Source organism: Myodes glareolus, chromosome 5, assembly GCF_982192425.1.
Source record: "Myodes glareolus chromosome 5, mMyoGla1.1, whole genome shotgun sequence".
In the NCBI taxonomy this organism is placed as follows: domain Eukaryota; kingdom Metazoa; phylum Chordata; class Mammalia; order Rodentia; family Cricetidae; genus Myodes; species Myodes glareolus.
Window position 1 is genome coordinate 34858123 of NC_142030.1, and position 18243 is coordinate 34876365.

The 18243-nt window shown below is 45.5% G+C and overlaps 1 protein-coding gene across 1 annotated transcript in view; it reads left to right on the forward strand.

Annotated features, from left to right (window-relative positions):
• Window positions 1–18243, forward strand: part of Frmpd2 (FERM and PDZ domain containing 2) — a 112206-nt gene that overhangs the window by 77731 nt on the left and 16232 nt on the right. Inside the window, exons 22-27 of the mRNA XM_085687840.2 lie at window positions 885–986; window positions 4081–4174; window positions 5154–5239; window positions 6937–7084; window positions 9889–10103; window positions 12809–12907. Coding sequence (XP_085543966.2) covers window positions 885–986; window positions 4081–4174; window positions 5154–5239; window positions 6937–7084; window positions 9889–10103; window positions 12809–12907 — 744 coding nt within the window. The remainder of the gene's footprint in view (window positions 1–884; window positions 987–4080; window positions 4175–5153; window positions 5240–6936; window positions 7085–9888; window positions 10104–12808; window positions 12908–18243) is intronic.

The window sequence follows — 18243 nt, forward strand, 5'->3', positions numbered from 1 at the left end:
TGGAGAAGCCGTATCTGGTGAAGGTTACTGTGTTGTGTCAAGTATGGTGGGAGGCCTGACATGAGGGAGAGTGTGCATGAGCGTGAGAGATAGAAAGAAAAAAATGGGGACAAGTTCCTCCTTTTTACGCATAGCCTCTTCTCACAGTAATGCACTCATGAGGCTTCATGGCATAATCACTAAGAAAGTTTCATCTCTTAATTATATCAATTGCAATTAAATTTAAGGGTGATTTGTGGAGGAGATGTTCAGACCACAGCATAACCCTGGTCATAACAGGTGTTCAATAAATGTCTTCTGAATAGTTGAATGGATGAGCAAGCCTTACATAGTTATTGCCACAAGAACTAAGGAAATTGCCTGGTACATGGTACGATCTTTTTCATAAACCCCTCAGCTACTGAAAATCAACCATAACATGGCCAGTCTTGCTAAGAATGGTCAGAAGTCCTCCTGAGGTTTGCTTTGCCTCCAGGGGTTGCTGTAGGTCTGGTAGCCAGCATGCTGCACTTGGCTGCCATTATGTGCTGAGTGATAAAGGAAGGACCTGAACAGCTCCAGTGCTGACATGGATGTTTGCCAAGTGAGTGCAGATAGGAAGTCTCTGCATTCCTTCAGTCCCTGCCACGTACCAGGACTTTCACAGTCACGGGTAGGAGGCACTCTCGGAGGCCAGTTATATGGATTAGGAAATGGGGGCGAGGGGGTCCGAGAGAGTCCTGCAAGGTCACATGGGAAGGAAATGATAGAGCTGGAGAAGTCTCTCTGGGCTCATGCTCTTGCTGGGGGCAGTGCTGCTGGCTCCTGGTAGCGAATGAGAACTGAGTATCTGCAGAGGTAGGGCATGTGCTTCATGGCTTCGTTTTTCTGTTTGTTTGGGACAGGCTGCTGGTTATTGTCCTCCATCACCTCTAGAAACCAATGCTGGCGAAATCTACTTTGTGGAGCTGGTTAAAGAAGATGGAACCCTTGGATTCAGCGTGACAGTAAGACTTTTTAGGGAGCTTGGAAAACAGTAAAACACCATCCATCCAGAGCCTTGGAGGGCATTCTGTCCCGATAATGCGCTCATTGTGTGTAAGGGATAAACTGAGCTTTCTGTCGGGAGTGAGACTCGAAAGTCAAACTGGGAGACGGAGCCACTTGAGGTTGTGCTGTGGGCAGGTTCTGAGGAAGAGCAACAGAAGAAAGGTGAAGGGAGAGAACCTGGGTGACACTGTCTGGCTTCAAACTTCAGCTGGACAGCAGAAAGAGGCAGTAAGCCAGAGCTTCATGGATGGAAACCGAAGTTGAGTGGAAAACTCACCGTCCTCCCAAGGAAGATGGAAATAAACTTGTGCTCCCTCTTTCAGGGGCCAGGGCAAAGTTCAGTCTTTGAGGTTTTCCATGTGTCTGACATTTTGCCTCTGACTTTTGAGCTCTACCGGTAGATGTCTAAGGAAGCAGATTCCCCGTGTAACCAATCACCTAAGGGTACGCTAAATGGTGTCTACCAAAGGTGATGCACACAGATTCAGAGGGTTGGGGAGGTGTTGCTTGCATTAGTGAACAATGAATATGACCCATTACTTAAGACCTTGGGAAACAGCTGGACTTCAGGAATGCCATTGTTGAATTCAAAGAAACAGAGTGGAAATTTCTAGTGTATAAGGAAATGTCAAAGGTAGTGAAAACTTTCACAGGTAACCAAGTAATGAGGGAAGAGAGCATGCCTTGCTTCCCTTGTGCATCTAGAGCAAGGATCCTTGAATTGTTGAAACCACCAGCAGAAGATTTTTTAACACTGGGAAACAGGCTCATGCATCCATAGGGACTGAACAGGCTGGGACTAAAATGGCCAATTTATTCTTGGCTTGATAAAACAATCCCATCATGAGACACCAAACACAGCAATTTCTCATCTAAAAAACTTGCTAAAATTTAGATATTCAGATATATGCATATGCACATGCCAACAGGAGATTGGTGATTTCTCTGGGCTAGCAAAAACACTGATTGTCTCTGGAGAAGTTCCATTTAAAAATAATCATTGAAATGTCCCCCTTAAATCCAAATGGCCATTAGACAAATAAAAGGCATTGAAACCCATGAAAAACTACTGGATGATACAGGCAAGTTAAAGGGAAACTTTAGAATTTGTAGCTGTCACTTTAGCCAAATGTAGCTGGTGTGACACAGAAGAGGGTACTGTCACACTGAGCTGGTGGAAATGTGAATCATTACACACACGTTCACGTTAGGACACAAGCTGGCAAATCTACTGAAATGAAAAAATGCACATATTCTGGGCCCACAGACTCAGAAATGTGGATCCCACTGAGAAAGGCTGGGCGTGTGAATGTGTCGGGTGCTGTGTTGCCATCAGTGACAAGCGCGTGGAGACACTGAGTACAGATCAGCTGAGAAGAGGTTGCTTGCTCTCTGGCACATTACATGGAATCTGAGTTGGTGTCCCCAAGACAAAGGAATCAGTACTAGCTCCACCCACTGGAAAGGTTTCCTCCAGGTATTCCTTGAGAAGAAAGCCATATGGAAAATATTGACTACGAGCCTCGATTTTGCACAACACGTAACCTAGCAGACCTGAATTGGTCTGTGTTTGTTAATCAGATACAATGGCTACTAAATCACATGACACAGACTTAAATCTGTTTCCATGGGATGGGAGAACTGCATGGTTTACGTGCAAGTTCAGTATGCTTTTCTAAGCCAGCTGAGGAGCTAGAGAGGTAGAGGACCAAAAGCCTGGGGTTCCGCAAGGAAGGCCAGGCTATGTGAGCTCACAGCAGCAGCCAGATCATGAGCAGATCGTAGGCCCCTTCCAGGTGATTGGCCACTTTGAAGTTTTGTGTTAGCATTGCTAGAAACAGAGTTTCCGAGGAGTCTTGAGCCTTGCATAGAATTCCATTGGCCCATAGTGCCTGCTAATGAACTTCTACCACTATAACGAATACCAGAAACATAATCAAATTACAGAGTGAAGAGGTTCATTATGCTCTGCGGTTTTAGAGGCTTCAATCCATGATTGACTGGCTCCTGCTTTGGGACTGTGGTACCATATCATGGTGTAAGGATGGGATGGATAAAGCCACTCCCTCATGGCCAGGAAGTAAAGGCAAGAGGAAGAATGGGGTCTCATTAGCCTCTTTAAGAGCTCACTCCTGTGACCTAAAGACTTGCCAGTCTGCTCCACTCTTGCAGGTTCCACTGCCTTCCAGTAGCGCCGAGTCAGGAGCCAAGCATTAACACAAGGCCTATGAGGGACAGTCAAGATCCAAACTAAAACAGAGTGGCTCAGCTGGCTGACTCGGCTGTTCATATTGAATTAGTATGGAGAACAGCAAAGAGAGGTGGATGAACACATATTCACTATAACTGTGTTGTTAGTAGTGATGTGTGAAGTGAAGGCAGGGAAAGAGTAGGAGACTGAACAGGAATGAAAATACCATGGGTAAAATATCAGTCTATATGTGGGTTTACCTTTATAAAGTAAATGGGAATAAAGAAGCAGCCTTGGAGCTTGATCTTCTGACCTGTAGTTTCACACTCTATTATCAAGTCTTTAAAAAAAACAGATTGCAGAAGCAGGCACAGTGGTGCATGCCTGTAACTTTACGATTTAGGAGGCAGGAGAGGACCTGCCTCCTAAATCAATGCTAGCCTGGACTACATCAAGAGATCTTGTCTTAGAATAAAAAAGAAAAGAGTTGCAAGATACTGAGTAGGTTAAACTTATTTTTCCTCCTGAATTTGTGCTCACAAACATACAAACATACAGGGTATGCTGAACACAAGTCCTCAGCCCTTAGGGCAAGCCTATTTACGCTGCTTGTGGCACACAGATCTTGTGTACCACACAGGACTCTGCTTGTGCCCCCTGTGGCTTGGCTTGGTTTGGTTTTGTCACTCAGCCTGTATTGCTATGGTTTGTGTAAACCTGATCATCTTGTTCACTGGGAAGGAGAGTTTGTTGGGGTGTGGGCTAGATGGTCGTGGGAGAGGTGGCTTCTCTTGGGAGGGAGTTTGGGAGGCACCCCGGACGGGACAGATGGGTTTTGAGCATTGTCTTGTGTTTTGTAGGGTGGCATTAACACAAGTGTCCCGCATGGAGGAATCTTTGTGAAGTCTATCGTTCCTGGGGGCCCAGCTGCCAAGGAAGGACAGATCCTGCAGGGTGAGGGCCATGTCATGCTGGGAGTTCTGCTTTTTGTGGTTTTGAACCCTGGCTGAGAAGGGCAGCTCAGGCCTTGTTCATTTCAGTTTTAGAGCCCCCTGTTTCTCCAGGGCCTGGGGTCTTTGCTTGGGCAGGGTAGGGGGTGGATTTCATCTATTTTACCCATCAGATCAGTTGGCAATGGTCTAAAGCCTATAATAAAAATCAAGTAGGAAACTTAAGAGAAGCTTGTTTCTGGGGGAGGGCATTGCTTCCTTAGGAGGACAGGGCCAATACCGGTGACACCACTTTAGCATGGATAGCATTGTGACCTGTGAGCTTTCTCTATGCCCTCCTCCAGAAAAAAAAAAGAGCTGGCACTGGTGACTCCACTTCAGGTGGGGAATAGCATGAAGTGCCCTTCCCTAGAAAGCGACTTGGCATTGGTGACCCCACTTTAGAACAAGGGCACTGTGAGTGTTTTCTCTGGTCTGGATCATTTCTTGTTGCTCTGAAGGAAAGAGTGGTTTTTCTTCCCCGAAACTGTGCAACTGAACCAGAAAAAGCCACTAAAGATTTTATTTATTTCTGTTTCCCCTTGAGCTTCAGTATTTCTAGCATCAGCTATTGTTTCCCTGACCCTGTTTTGAAATCGAAAACATCCTCGGGATATAAATATTACTCCGAGTGAGTTGAAAATGTTTTAAAAAATAGTTTCACAGGAGAATGGGAGGAAAGATAAGGGTGAAAAGACCTGGCTTGGCCATTCTATGAGCCAATAATAGACAGGCTTTCAAGTCCTTGCTCTGTCGTATGCCTCAGGAACAGCCCCAGGGGCACAGCTGTCCAGAGAGGCAGCTGATGCTCAGGCTCTTGCAGGGTCCTGCTGAGCCCAGGGCCACCTGGCAGTTCTGCTTCCTACCCCATAGGCAGGAGTCTCACAGAGAGTTCTTTTAGCATCCCTGGGGCACAGGGCACATGACCAGCACTCCTTTTCCAGGTGACCGGCTCTTGCAGGTGGATGGAGTGAGTCTATGCGGCCTCACTCACAAGCAGGCTGTGCAGTGTCTTAAGGGTCCTGGGCAGGTGAGTACATCATTCCTGGGGGCCTTTCCTTACTGCCAGAGCTTCCCAGCAGTTGTTCCAGGTAGGAGTGAGGCAGCCGAGAAACAAAACAGGACTTTTTTAGTCTCCTTCTCCTCCTTTCTCACTCTTCATCTCAACACCATTTTTTTTTCTTTGAGACTGTGAAAGCCAGGAGGTGGCAGACAGATGTTCTAAAGTAGAAAACCTCACACCCTTTAAATAGATTTGGAAAGCGTATAGTTGCTTGCTTTGATTTGGGCCTCAGACAGCAGAACAGAACTGAGGAAGAACACAGGCTCCTGGTGTCTGGCTCTGGCTGTACCCCTGCTTGTGCCAACCCCATTGACCAGGGCCAGCACCTGCAGTCAGGCCCTGACTCTTGCACACTTTGCCCACAGTGACCCTCAACTCCCTGATCATGTCCTTGTCTGTCACCCTTCACGTACTTATACCTATCAGGACTTGAGTTGGGTAGTTCTGGGTTTCTCTTCACTGCAGTGAGGTAGAGATTCAGGATACTGGGAACTAGAGGTGCTCAGTGCACTCTGTAGTCTGTGTGATGCCCAGGCAGAATTCCAGGATTGTTACAGGGCTCTGTCGTCTGACTCACATGGGAGCCCTTTACTTGTTCGGCTATCCAGAGCCACTTATTTCTATGGCTTTCTCCTGGTGATAAAGGAGTTAACAGGGAGAGAAAAGATTTCAGCTGCCTTCTATTCGACTGCCAGGTACAGATTAAGTCTCGCCTCATATCTTAAGAAGGGCTCATAATTAATTAGCACCATCTATTTATTAGGCGCTCCTTATGTACATGGTTAGAGAAAACATGTCTGGACGCCTGCACAATGACAAGTAGGAATTGCCCCTGTGGGCTCTTGGGCCTGGTGCTAAATGACAATGGCAGCAGAATGATGGCGTCAGGGTGAAGTGCCCCAAATGGAAGCTTGGCACTTCTAATAATCTTCCTGGTGATGTCCAGCTACTGCAATCGAATCATTTTGGATAATGAGAGCATGAGACGCTGTGGGGAAAAGGATAAGAAATCAAGCCAGGAAAAATAGAGGAGGGTCGATGAGCTTGGGCCTGGGAGACCATCCCGTGGTTTGGGATTCAGATAATCGGATCTACTGGGGACTTTTAACGGATCATTGCAAGTTCAGTTTTGTGTCTTAGACCAGTCCACTCATAGCCATGCTGGGAGTGAACCAAAGAAATGGAAATGGACCAACAAGCCAGGTTAGAGCTTGCTGCAGTGTCCCTGGCAGTGGAGGGGGAATGGAGAGGTTCCAAGGGAGTTACTTTTGCTGGAGAACTCATAAACCTTAAAACCAAAGGAGCACGGAGGCAGAAGGGGGAGAGCTGGATGACTCCAAGTGTGGCCCTTGAGATGCTAATGGGGGATGACTCCAAAGGCCAAAGGATCATATACAAAGGGAGGAATACTTTAAACAGAAGGAGGAGGGAGGGGAGAGCAAACTAGGGGCCAAGGAGGCAAGCTTGCCACTGAATGTGCTGACACTCATCACCTCCAGCGGCACATGTCTGGTTACAGTTGCATCTGCCAATCTATACCCCAAGAAGGGCAAGGCTAGATTTGAGAAGCAAATAGAACAGCTTATTGGAAACAGCAGAAAATGAAGATGCCTCTGTGGTTGCTGTGTGATGTGCAAATTGAGTCTGTCCACTCATCTTTCTAGGTGGCACGACTGGTCTTAGAGAGGAGAAGTCCCAGGGTTGCGCTACCCAGTCCTTCTGCTGATGACAGGATGGGAGATGTGCACATGGCTGTTTCCCTGGTAACAGCCCGGTCTGGCAGGCCTGCAAGCTGTGTCTCAGTGACAGATGGTAAGAGGAGAGAGAATTGAGTGTTGCTATTGTCTTCATCATGGACTGCTGTAGAACTGTCAGGTCAAAGGGGAAAGATAGGGAGGCTTCCTCTGGGTTAAAAAAAAATGACAGCAGTGTGGCTCATGAGCATTGTCCGAGCTGGTGGGGATGTTCTTTGAAAAACAAAAATACGCTGTGCCCACATGATTACCACTAATAATTCTGCTCCCAAGCCTTGTGCAATTTCCTGATCACCTGCCTGAATATTCATATCTGTACACAAATATTTAGGGATGAAATGAACGTGAAAGGGTCAGGAATTTTCAAATACAATTGGTTCTACATTCCAGCCAGGCACTTGCAACAGAGACATCCTGGGACTGGCAATCAGGAAGCTAGCCCGGTTAGTAGCATCCTTTAGACACCCTGGGACTGACATGGCAATCAGAAAGCTAGCCCTGTTAGCAGCATCCTTTAAAAACTCAGAGCTGTGACAACCTAGAGGGGCACATTGCATCTCTTGCTGGGTCGCCTCCCTGCATGTCCATGTGATTTTGTTTCCTGCTGGGAAAGGCCTGTGTCCACAGAACACCATGGGTTGAAGCTTACCATATCCCACTCCTTCTGTAGTGGTTGCTGCGGCTGAGCTATAGGAGCTGTGAGGCAGGTTGGATGCCTGGTGATGCCTTCATCCTGAAATCAAGGCGGCCTCTTCTCCCCCTGACTCCTCCATACACTCACTCCAAATGGAACCTTCAGACAAGGAGTTAAACACGGAGCGTCTGAAGCCAGTGTGGCAATGGCAGACACGCTCATGCTGCAGACCTCATTCTCTGCTTCAGTTATTTCCTTTCTTGCTCCAATGAATATGTGCAAGCCAAGGCTCTGTCACTCTGTTCACTGCTTACCTTCTCAACTAGTGAAGACAAGCCAGGAGAAGCCAGGAGGCTCCCTTTGGTTCCTAGACTCCCACCATGCCCAAGGCTGTGTCCATCTCTGCAGACCAGAAGAGACTGGTCTTATGGTCAGTGTTCATGGCCAAATAAAATAGCAGGGAAAACATTCTTTAGAGTTGACTGTCATTGTCCTTCTGATCTGTTTACGTGAAACTTCATGTTGCATATACAAAAACAGGATTAAGATCCCACATCCCGATGTATATGTAATGCAAGCTTTCCTGGATGCTATAAGCAGACAATGTATGTCTAAAGCTCCATCCTTACATATAAATTTGGTTGTTTATATTTAAAGACCTAGTATGGCAAACACCTGTCATGTGTGACTTACTGTTGAATGTTTAAAACATTGGGATTAGTGGGACTGGGTGTGAGTCAGGAACCTCTGAGGGAGCAGACCCGAGTCAGAGACCTCTGTGGGACTGGGCCAGAGCCAGGAACCTCTAGGGGAGCAGGCCCAAGCCAGGGATATCTGTGGGAGCAGGCTTGAGCCAGCGACCTCAGTCAGAGCAGGTCTAAGGAAACAATCTCCACAGGAGCAGGTAAAAGGGAGTCACCACAATGGAGTACTACACAGCAGAAAAAAATAATGACATCTTGAAATTTGCAGGCAAATGGATGTATCTAGAAAACACCATATTGAGTGAGGTAACCAGAATCAGAAAGACAAATATCATATGTACTCACTCATAAGTGACTTTTAGACATAAAGCAAAGAAAAATCAGCCTACAATTCACAATCCCAGATAACCTAGACAGCAAAGAGGACCCTAAGAGAGACATACATGGGTCTAATATACATGGGAAGTAGAAAAAGACAAGATCTCCTGAGTAAATTGAGAGCATGGGGACCATGGGAAAGGGTTGAAGGGGAGGGGAGAGAAGATGGTAGGGAAGGGGAGAAAAATATATAGCTCAATGAAAACAATTTAAAAAAGAAAAAAGAATTTAAAAAAGTAACAAGAAAAGCCTAAAAAAAGTAAAAATAAAAAAATTAAATAAAAACATTGGGATTGTGGCAATCCAAATGCAGTGAACTAAGGTTCAAAGATTTAGTCTGCAAGAAGAATGAAGATGACCTCAGTCATCTTTTGTGTTGATTGTATACTGATGTGGTAGCCATTTAGATATGTAGACAGTCTCTAATGTAGAGTGATGAGGGTGTGAAAGTCACACACCTTCAGAGGAGACCATGCTTGAAACTTGGGTCTCTCATTATGATGTTGGAGTGTGGTGATAAGATGTGGCTTAGAACCACAGTTGCCAGGGAAACTGCAGTGGGCTGTGTTGCTATACTAGGATGCTGGGCAGGTTAGGTTCATTCAGTGCACTCTCAACATAGTCTTTCTCATAGATAACCAGGAGTAATCCCTTTGTAAATCGAGGAGCACCTGTGTTGAGTTAAATGCAATATATATTACTTTACTTTTTTTTTTCACTTTTAAAAGCATGTAGCAGCTGGGCGGTGGTGACACACACCTTTAATCTCAGCACTTGGAAGGCAGAGGCAGGCGGAACTCTGTGAGTTTGAGCCTGGTCTACAAGAGCTAGTTCCAGGACAGCCAGAGCTACACGGAGAAACCCTGTCTCAAAAATACAAAAATAAAATAAAATAAAAATAAATAGATAAAAGCATGTAGGTACTTGAAAGCTTTGAACGGCCCTTTATGGTTTGTATTTACAATGTAGATTCTATCTGTGGGCAGCACAGAATTATCATGTGTGTGATGGACTTCATCATCGAAGTTAGCGCATGAACAACTTCTCTGCAAGACAGAAGCCATCATCTCCATGATGATTCACAGGTCAAGATCAGTTAGCTGTCACCCACCCAAGGGTCTGTTTTCATGAATCCCCCTGTTACAGGTACTACGTTTGAAGTCAAACTGAAGAAGAACAGCAGTGGTTTGGGATTCAGTTTTGTGCAGATGGAGAGAGGAAACAGCAGCCATCTCAAGAGCAACCTTGTTAGGATTAAGAGGCTCTTTCCTGGGCAGCCAGCTGAAGAACATGGAGCCATTGCAGCTGGTGACATCATCCTGGCAGTGAATGGGAAGCCCATAGAGGGCCTTGCCTTCCAGGTGCTCAGAGCCCTAGGGGTGGGGAGCACAGATCTGGATGGGAGCTGGGGGTGGGGAGCACAGATCTGGATGCAAGCTGATATAAGTCTTTTTTTTTTTTTGTTGAGGGCCATTCCCACAGAGAATCCTTTGGGCATTTGAACCTAGGTTTGGAGCCTACAGAAAACAATTAACAGGATATACCCATATTTATTTTCTGTCTCCGTTTTAAAATATATGACCTTAAGTAAGCATTGCTTTTCAGTAGGCCCCTCAGTGAACCTGAACCTGAAACCTGGTTTATGTGCTGGCTAATGGTCAATCTGTGTACATTCTAGGAGGTGAGGTAAAGCTGGAGGAACTAAAGAGGGTCCCTTTCCACTCTCCTTGAGATTTGTGCGCCGAATTTATAGCTTTGCCTGTATGATGTGGCATAGACTGTCCCACCTGTGGTCAAAAATATGAGGGACTGGAGAGATGGCTCAGTGGGTAAGAGCACACACTGCTTTGCAGGGGGCCTGAGTTTGGTTCTCAGCACCTGTGTCCAGCAGCCCACAAAGTCCTCTCACTCTAGCTCCAGGGGATCGGATCCTTTTTTTTTTAATTTGATCCCTGCAGGCACCTGCATTCACATGTACATGCTCATACAGAAACACACACGTGTAGACATAATTAAAAATAAAAATAATATGTTAGTGAGGGTGGGTGGGGAAGAGAGAGAGAGAGGAAGACTTGTAGTACAAAGTCCCAAGGAAATGTCTGTGTTAGTTGGAGTATTGGCAAAGGACTATTATTGCAGGGGAGAGGGCTACTTGTTGGTCCCGGCCACCTGGCTAGCTTATGCTCAAAATAACCACACAGAAACTGTATTAATTAAAACACTGCTTGGCCATTAGCTCTAACTCTTATTGGCTAACTCTTACATATTAGTTTAACCCATAGCCACGTGGCAGAGGCTTACCGGAGATTCTAACCGGCGTCCATCTCCAGCAGAGGATCCATGGCTTCACTGACTCTGCCCTTTCTCCCAGCATTCAGTTCTGTCTTCTCCACCTACCTAAGTTCTGCCCTATCAAAAGGCCAAAGCAGTTTCTTTATTCATTAACCAATGAAAGCAACACATAAACAGAAGGACCTCCTACACCAGACTGTCATTGAAGAGACTTTAACAATGGTGTGAGCATGTGATTGGGAAGTTTGAGGTGACTGTAATTATGTGGAGTATAGCTCTCTACCTTTCCTGCCTCGGGATAAGAAGGCACAGCTACTCAACCTTAGAGACAGAATGGGTAGCAAGGGTTCCTTAGCACAGTATGAGTTCTTCACTGGCGGATGTAGTCATTCTGTGATGACCCAACAGAGGAAGCCAGGAGCACACCAACCCCCCTCTCTTCCTTGTCCCTCCCTCCAGCCAAGCCCATGTGGATGCTTCATGCACCCACATAAGCAGGGTAGAGTGGGATAGGGGAGCTGTGCATTCCCTGGAACTGCATGAGTTTAGATGACAACTTCTCATCTTCAGATGTCTGTGTGAGCCAAGTGCAGATCTCTAAGTCACTTCTGGGGAACTTAAGTTCCCAAAGACTGTAGATATGGGGGTGGTGGTGAGGAGACAGCTTTGTGTCAGGAAAACCACAGACTCTACCGATAATGAATCATGAAAGAAAAGCCCAGGCTTTTGTAGACATATCCAGGTTCCAGGAAGAGAGGCTGTGAGTTTTGTGCCATGGTGACAAAATGCGTGAGGAAGCTGAAGTTACAAAGGGAAACTTGGTTTGTCTCATAGCTTCAGGGTTTTGAGTCCATGATGTTTAGTTCCCCTGGCTATAGATCTCTGGTGAAGCAAACATGACGATGGGGAGTGTGGGGAAAAAAGAAGCTTCTCTCCTCGGGGCAGCTGAGATGGAAAGAAAGAGGAAAGGAAGGGGAGGGAGGAAAAAAGAGAGAGATGGGTGTTGTCTCTTGTGAGACTTTTGGTGAATCCCGAGACAATTGTGGTTGTCACAACTGGTATGTGCCGCTGTCATCTTGTGGGTGGAGAGACTAGGGATGCTGCCAAACACCCTTTGACACACAGGACCCGGGTCCCCACAAAGAATTATCTAGCCCCAAATGTGGAGAAGGCAGGGAGGTTGAAAGGTCCTGGTGAAGACGGGCAATGGAAACCATGTTGGCACCATGTGCTCCAGCAGTGAGAGGGCACCTCAAGCACAGGTTCAGAATTGCAGAAGCTTAGGCTGTGTTACAAAGATGAGCAGGTGGGAAAGGGCAGTTTGAAAGACAATGGCAGGCACATGCAGGCTCCGTGATCTGGGTGGTTGGGTTGAGGAGGAAGGTGGCTCAGCAGGAGAGAGCACTTTGGAAAGACTACCCCTGGACAATGTAGAAGGAAGCAGGCAGGGTCTTGAGAGAAGGCAAGGATCCTCAGGGGAGATGAAGTCATTGCAATTCCACAGGGAAGCAACCCTTGGGCCTCAGCCTCATTATGAGGAGATTCCTGAAGTCCTCTGTGTATTGCTGCTGTGAGGTCCCAAATTACTGTTTGTGGCTCCTGACTCCTGGGTATTTGAGGAGTTAAGTTTACAATGGTGTTTTCCCAAGTTTTCTGGGGCCAAGCCGTAGGTCAACTCTGCCAGGGGAGGAGATTTCCTGGGAGCAGTGAATAGCACAAAGTAGAAGCCCCAGTGGGGCAACCCCAGAGATGACTGTGACTGTGTTTCTTGTAGGAAGTGCTCCATTTATTGCGTGGGGCTCCAGAGGAAGTGACGCTGCTCCTCTGTCGACCCCATCCTGGGACACTACCTGAGATGGAGCAGGGATGGCAGGTAAGACACGGGTCCTTGTCTCTCCTCACTCACTTTTTAGTCTAGTGGTCCTGAAATGGCCATCACTACTTTTGGGGACAGGGAGCGGACAACACCAGCCCTTTCCATTGGGGCAAGAAAGCTTCTGCCCATCAAATCTTAGTGCATCTGTCTTCTTCCCTGTTCCCATTGCTCCCATCATGGGGGCCTTCTTAGAGATGTGTAGAAAAAAAAGTTAGGCTTTGGCTATGAAAGTTCTAGGCTGTGTCCTCTGAGCACAGAACCAAGGTGAAAGAATTTCCCTGTAGGAGTATCCACACTGAGGAATAAAATGCATACCCACCCCTCTAAAGCCTGAAACAGACAAGTATGACTGGTGCAGAGGTCAGAGCCATGCCTGTATGCATATATCAGTCTGGTTCTCCAGAGAAACGGAAAAAAGAGAGAGAGAGATGATGGTTGGATGGATGGGTGTGTGGATGGATGGATGGATGGATGGATGGATGGATGGATGGATGGATGGGTGTATAGACGGATGGATGGATGGGTGTATAGACGGATGGATGGACAGACAGACAGATAGGAAACTTATTATAAGGAATTAACTTATATAATTTTGGGGCTGGCTAGTGTAAACTTTACAAGGTCAACCAGCATGCAGGAGACCTGGGATGCTTAGATGGTGGCACAGAGGGGAGCAGGCAGGACAGAGCAGCTGAAGCAGGTGGCAGCACACGGGTGGACACAGGTTCTATGTGGTGAGCTGTATGGTGGAGCGGGTGACAGTCTGGAGGTGGAATTCCTTCTGGACGAAAGCGACTCTTTCCTCCCCAGGACTTCTGCTGATTGGATAAGGTTCTCCACAGCCTAGAGAGTGTGCTCTTTGCTCAAAAGCTACTAACTTGTTAACCACACCCCCAAATACATTTATAGTGATATCAGTTGTGATGTTTATAAAAATATCTGGGTACGCTGGCTTAGTCAAGTGGACATATGAAATGATTTGTCAACTGCTGGGGACTCCTTGCTTGGTCTCTTGGAAACTGGCTCTTTGACAGACATTGGAGGACAGGGAGCCTGTGGGCCTGGCCACTGGAGCATCACCTGTGTGGGTCAGGAAGCTGTCCTCAGCAGAGGAGGAGGTCAGTGTACACACCTAACAGGGCCTTCGGCTGACTCCACGGGGAGCTCTGGAGCTGAAATGGCCTGGCACCTGTCCAGAATAGCACACCCACATTAGAGTATGCAATGGTGGTAAGGATGAACCCTAGCTTTACTGAAGTATCTCCCTTAAGTTGAATGCAGCTGATGGGTGGCCAGGAGCCACCAGCTGCTTTTCCTGAGCGCATGGAGGAAAAACAGTAGTTCTGGTACCACAGAAAATAATGAAGATGCTTTTGGGGTTGCAGTAAGGAGGTTTATCAAGTAGCTGTTTGTGAAGAACAAATATGAGGTCCAGATTAGAAAGCATGAGTACATAGACTTACATAAAGGCATGGAATGGTTGAGCCCCTCCCCTCCTTGGAGCATAAAGAACCCAGTACTGAGAGGCACAGAGAACTGACGCTGAGAGAGGGGTGTGAGAAGAGACCGACCCAGGCAACAGTGGATATCTCCCACAGAGTGTGAGCGAGGCCGAGGAGATGGGGCAAGAGAAGAGGCTGGACCAGGCAGCAGTAGGCATCTCTCAAGGGTCAGAGCGAGGGCACTTCCACTAAGCATGATGTACCAGTTCGAAGGTTGTTACTGAAAGCTGGAGAGGGAAAAGGGCATATATGTGATCTTGGGATTCAGGAAAGCTAAGTTGCTAGAGACATTCCTCTTAAAGTTTGCCACAAAGTAGAGCAAAGAGGTGGACAGCTGGTAGGTGAAGGGCGAATGGAGTTGAGATAGAGATTGACCAGTAAGACCTGTGTGGGTGAGGGAGGACTTTTAATTAGTGTGTTGTTTTTGCTGTGGAGCGGGGAAATGGGAGAACGGTGCTGGGGGCTTGAGAAAGATGGGAGCTCGTCTATAGGAAACAGAACTGAAGCTGAGAAAGGTTATCTGGAAGCCTTAAGTGAGCATTGGCATCTACAGCCACACTGCTAGCATTCGTAGGGCCAGAGGCTTGGCAGCTGGGAGGGCTGTGGTGGTTTCATTGGGAACTGGAAAGAACTTGCATTGTGTAGAGTAACAGAGGCAGAAGCTGAGAGGGGTGCAGGAGGAAACTGGGGGGCCTTCTTCGTGAGGGAGTGACATTAGGGATGCAGAGTCAAAGGGAAAGTGACAATGGAGGAGTCAGGATAGCAAAAGGCATGGCCATCACAGGAGTGAGGGCGGGAGGCTGTCTGGGGCGGAGTGAGAGCAAGACCTTGAAGGGAGACTCAGGGGCTCTCCCAGGAGTGGAAACTGCTCTGTCTCTTTATTTTTTAAAATCTCCTCTGTTTCAGATTTTGATTATCACTATACCCTTTATAATAGGCATAGTCTACCAGCAAGGGACTGTTTGTGACTTATAATTCAAGTGTGCGTCTTTGGGGGTGTTCCTTTCTCTTAGTGGGGTCACATGCTATCACAAAGGCTCACCCAAGGAAGGATCCTTGGTGTGGATATGAAGCTTTCTCTGTTCAATGAGACTGGGGCTGGGAGTTCAGCGTTTGATCTATGATGGAAGGGAGTTGGTTGTAGGGTGAGGATGCTGACCTAATTTTCAGGAAAATATAAAATTCTAATTTCCATACAGTTTTAAATATTCATACATGTATAACCCAGTCAGATATGGAACCAGGCAGATGTTAAAACTATTAAAAATGGTTCAAAAGAGATATCAAAGACCAGTATGTTCATTAATGAAGTTGTACAAAGTTTCTTCTGCACTGTTTCCAACGCCACAAATGCTTTCCCCCCAATTCCAGCTATCTCTCCCCACATTCTCTCTCTCTCCCTCCACTCCATCTCCTGCCAAACCTGATCCCCAGCCCTCCAGTCCACCCATAAAATATATTCTATTTCTTCCTTGCTGGGAGATCCCTGTATCACCCCCACATAAAGCCCTCATTTTTACCTAACTTTTCTAGATCTTCTGATCATAGCTTGGTTATCATTTACTTAACTAGTAAACTGGTAATATCCCCCTATAAATGAATATATACCATATTTATCTTTCTGGGTCTGAATTACTTCACTCAGGTTAAAAAACAAATGATTTTTTTCTAGTTCCATTTGCCTGCAAATTTCATAATGTTCTTCTTCTTCTTCAAGCTGAGCTTTAAATATACCACATTTTCTCCATCCATTCTCCTGTTGAGGTATATCTAGATTATTTCCAGTTTTTGGCTATTATAAATAAAACTGCAATAAATAGGTTGAACAAATACCCTTGTGGTAGAAGGGAGCATCCTTTGGGCACATGTCTAAGAGAGGCATAGCTGGTTTTGGGCTAAACTGAGTCCCAACTTTCTGAGGAAACACCATATTAGTTTCTATAATAGCTGTATGAATTTGCACTCCCACTAGCAATGGAGGAATGTTCCCCTTGTTCTACATCCTCAACAGCATGAACTGTCACTTGTGTTTCTGATCTTGGCCATTCTGACAGGTGTAAGATAAAATCTCAGAGTTGTTTTGATTTGCATTTCCCTGATGGCTAAGGATGTTAAACATTTCTTAATTGTTTTGAAGCCATTTGAGATTTCTCTGTTGAGAATTCTGTATTTAGATTTGTTCCCCACTTTTTAATTGGATTATTTGTTGTTTTGGCATTTAGTTCTCTTTTTTCTTTTTTATACTTTATTGTTTTAAACTGAGCTATACATTTTCCCCCATGCCCCTTCCTTTCTCTCCTCTCCTCTTCAAACCTCTCCCCTGCCCCTCCCCCCATGCTCCCAATTTACTCAGGAGATCTTGTCTTTTTCTCCTTTTTAGGTGGATCCATGTTAGGGTCTTCTTTGTTGTCTAGGTTCTTTGGGGTTGTGGACTGTAGATTGGTTATTCTTGGTTTTATGTCTAAAAGCCACCTATGAGTGAGTACATATTATATTTGTCTTTCTGGGTTTAGGCTACCTCACTCAGTCTCATAGTCTCCACTATCAATGTACAGGGTTTGATGTGGGATTTAAACTTTAGTATTTTTTTGTTGCAAATATGAATGTCCTTGTATTTGGGGCATAAATGTTCAGAATTGAGGCTTCATCTTGATGGATTTTTCCTGTGATGAATATGAAATAAACTTCTTCATCTCCTCTGACTAATTTTAGTTTGAAGTCTATTTTGTTAGATATTAGGATAGCAACACCAGCTTGTTTCTTAGGTCTGTTTCATTGGACAATCTGGTCCACCACACTGCTGTTTATGTGTCTCCTCCTAGCAGCCTGCTGACATCTAGTTCTTTATGCATTTGAATATTAGTCTTCTATCAGAAATAGAGTTGATAAAAATCTTTTCCCAAACTGCAGGTTTCCTGTTTGTCCTATGGACAGTGTCCTTTGCCATACAGAAGTTTTCAGTTTCACTTGAGGTCCCGTTCATCAGTTGTTGGTCTTAGTGTTCGTGCTATTGGCATTCTGTTGGGAAAGTTGTCTCCTGTGCCAGTGCGTTCAATGCTACTTTCCACTTTCTCTACTATCAGGTTCAATGTGTCTGATTTTATGTTGAGGTCTTTGATCTCTTTGGACTTGAGTTTGGCACAGGGTGATAAATATGGATCTATTTGCATTCTTCTACATGCAGACATACAGTTGGTTCAGCACTATTTGTTAAAGATGCTTTCTTTTTTTTTTCCCAGCATGTAACTCTGGCTTTATCAAAACTTAGATGTTCGTATGTGTGTGGATTTATGTGTGGGTCTTCAATTCAATTCCATTGATCAACGTGTCTGTTTTTTTGCCAACACCATGCAGTTTTTGTTTCTATAGCACTGAGGTACAACTTGAAGGCAGAAATGGTGGGATGCCAAGCAGTTCTTTCACTGTTCAGGATTGTCTTAGCTTCCCTGGATATTTTGTTTTTCCATAGGAAGTTGAGAATGGTTCTTTCAAGGTCTGTGAAAACTTGTATTTGAATCTGTAGATTGCTTTTGGTAGGATGGCCATTTTCACTATGTTAATCCTGCTGATCCATGAGCATGGGAGATCTTTCCATCTTCTCACAATGTCTTATATTTCTTTTTTTTTTTTTCAAAGATTTGAAGTTTTTAATCATTCAAGTCTTTCACTCACTTGGTGAGAGTTACCCGAGATATTTATATTATTTGAGGCTAGTGTGAAAGGTATTGTTTCCCTCATGTTTCTACCCTGCTTCCTTTATTTTTTTTCCTATTATTGTTTTTTTTGAGACAGAGTTTCTTTTTTTCTTTCTTTTTTATTGCTTTATAAATA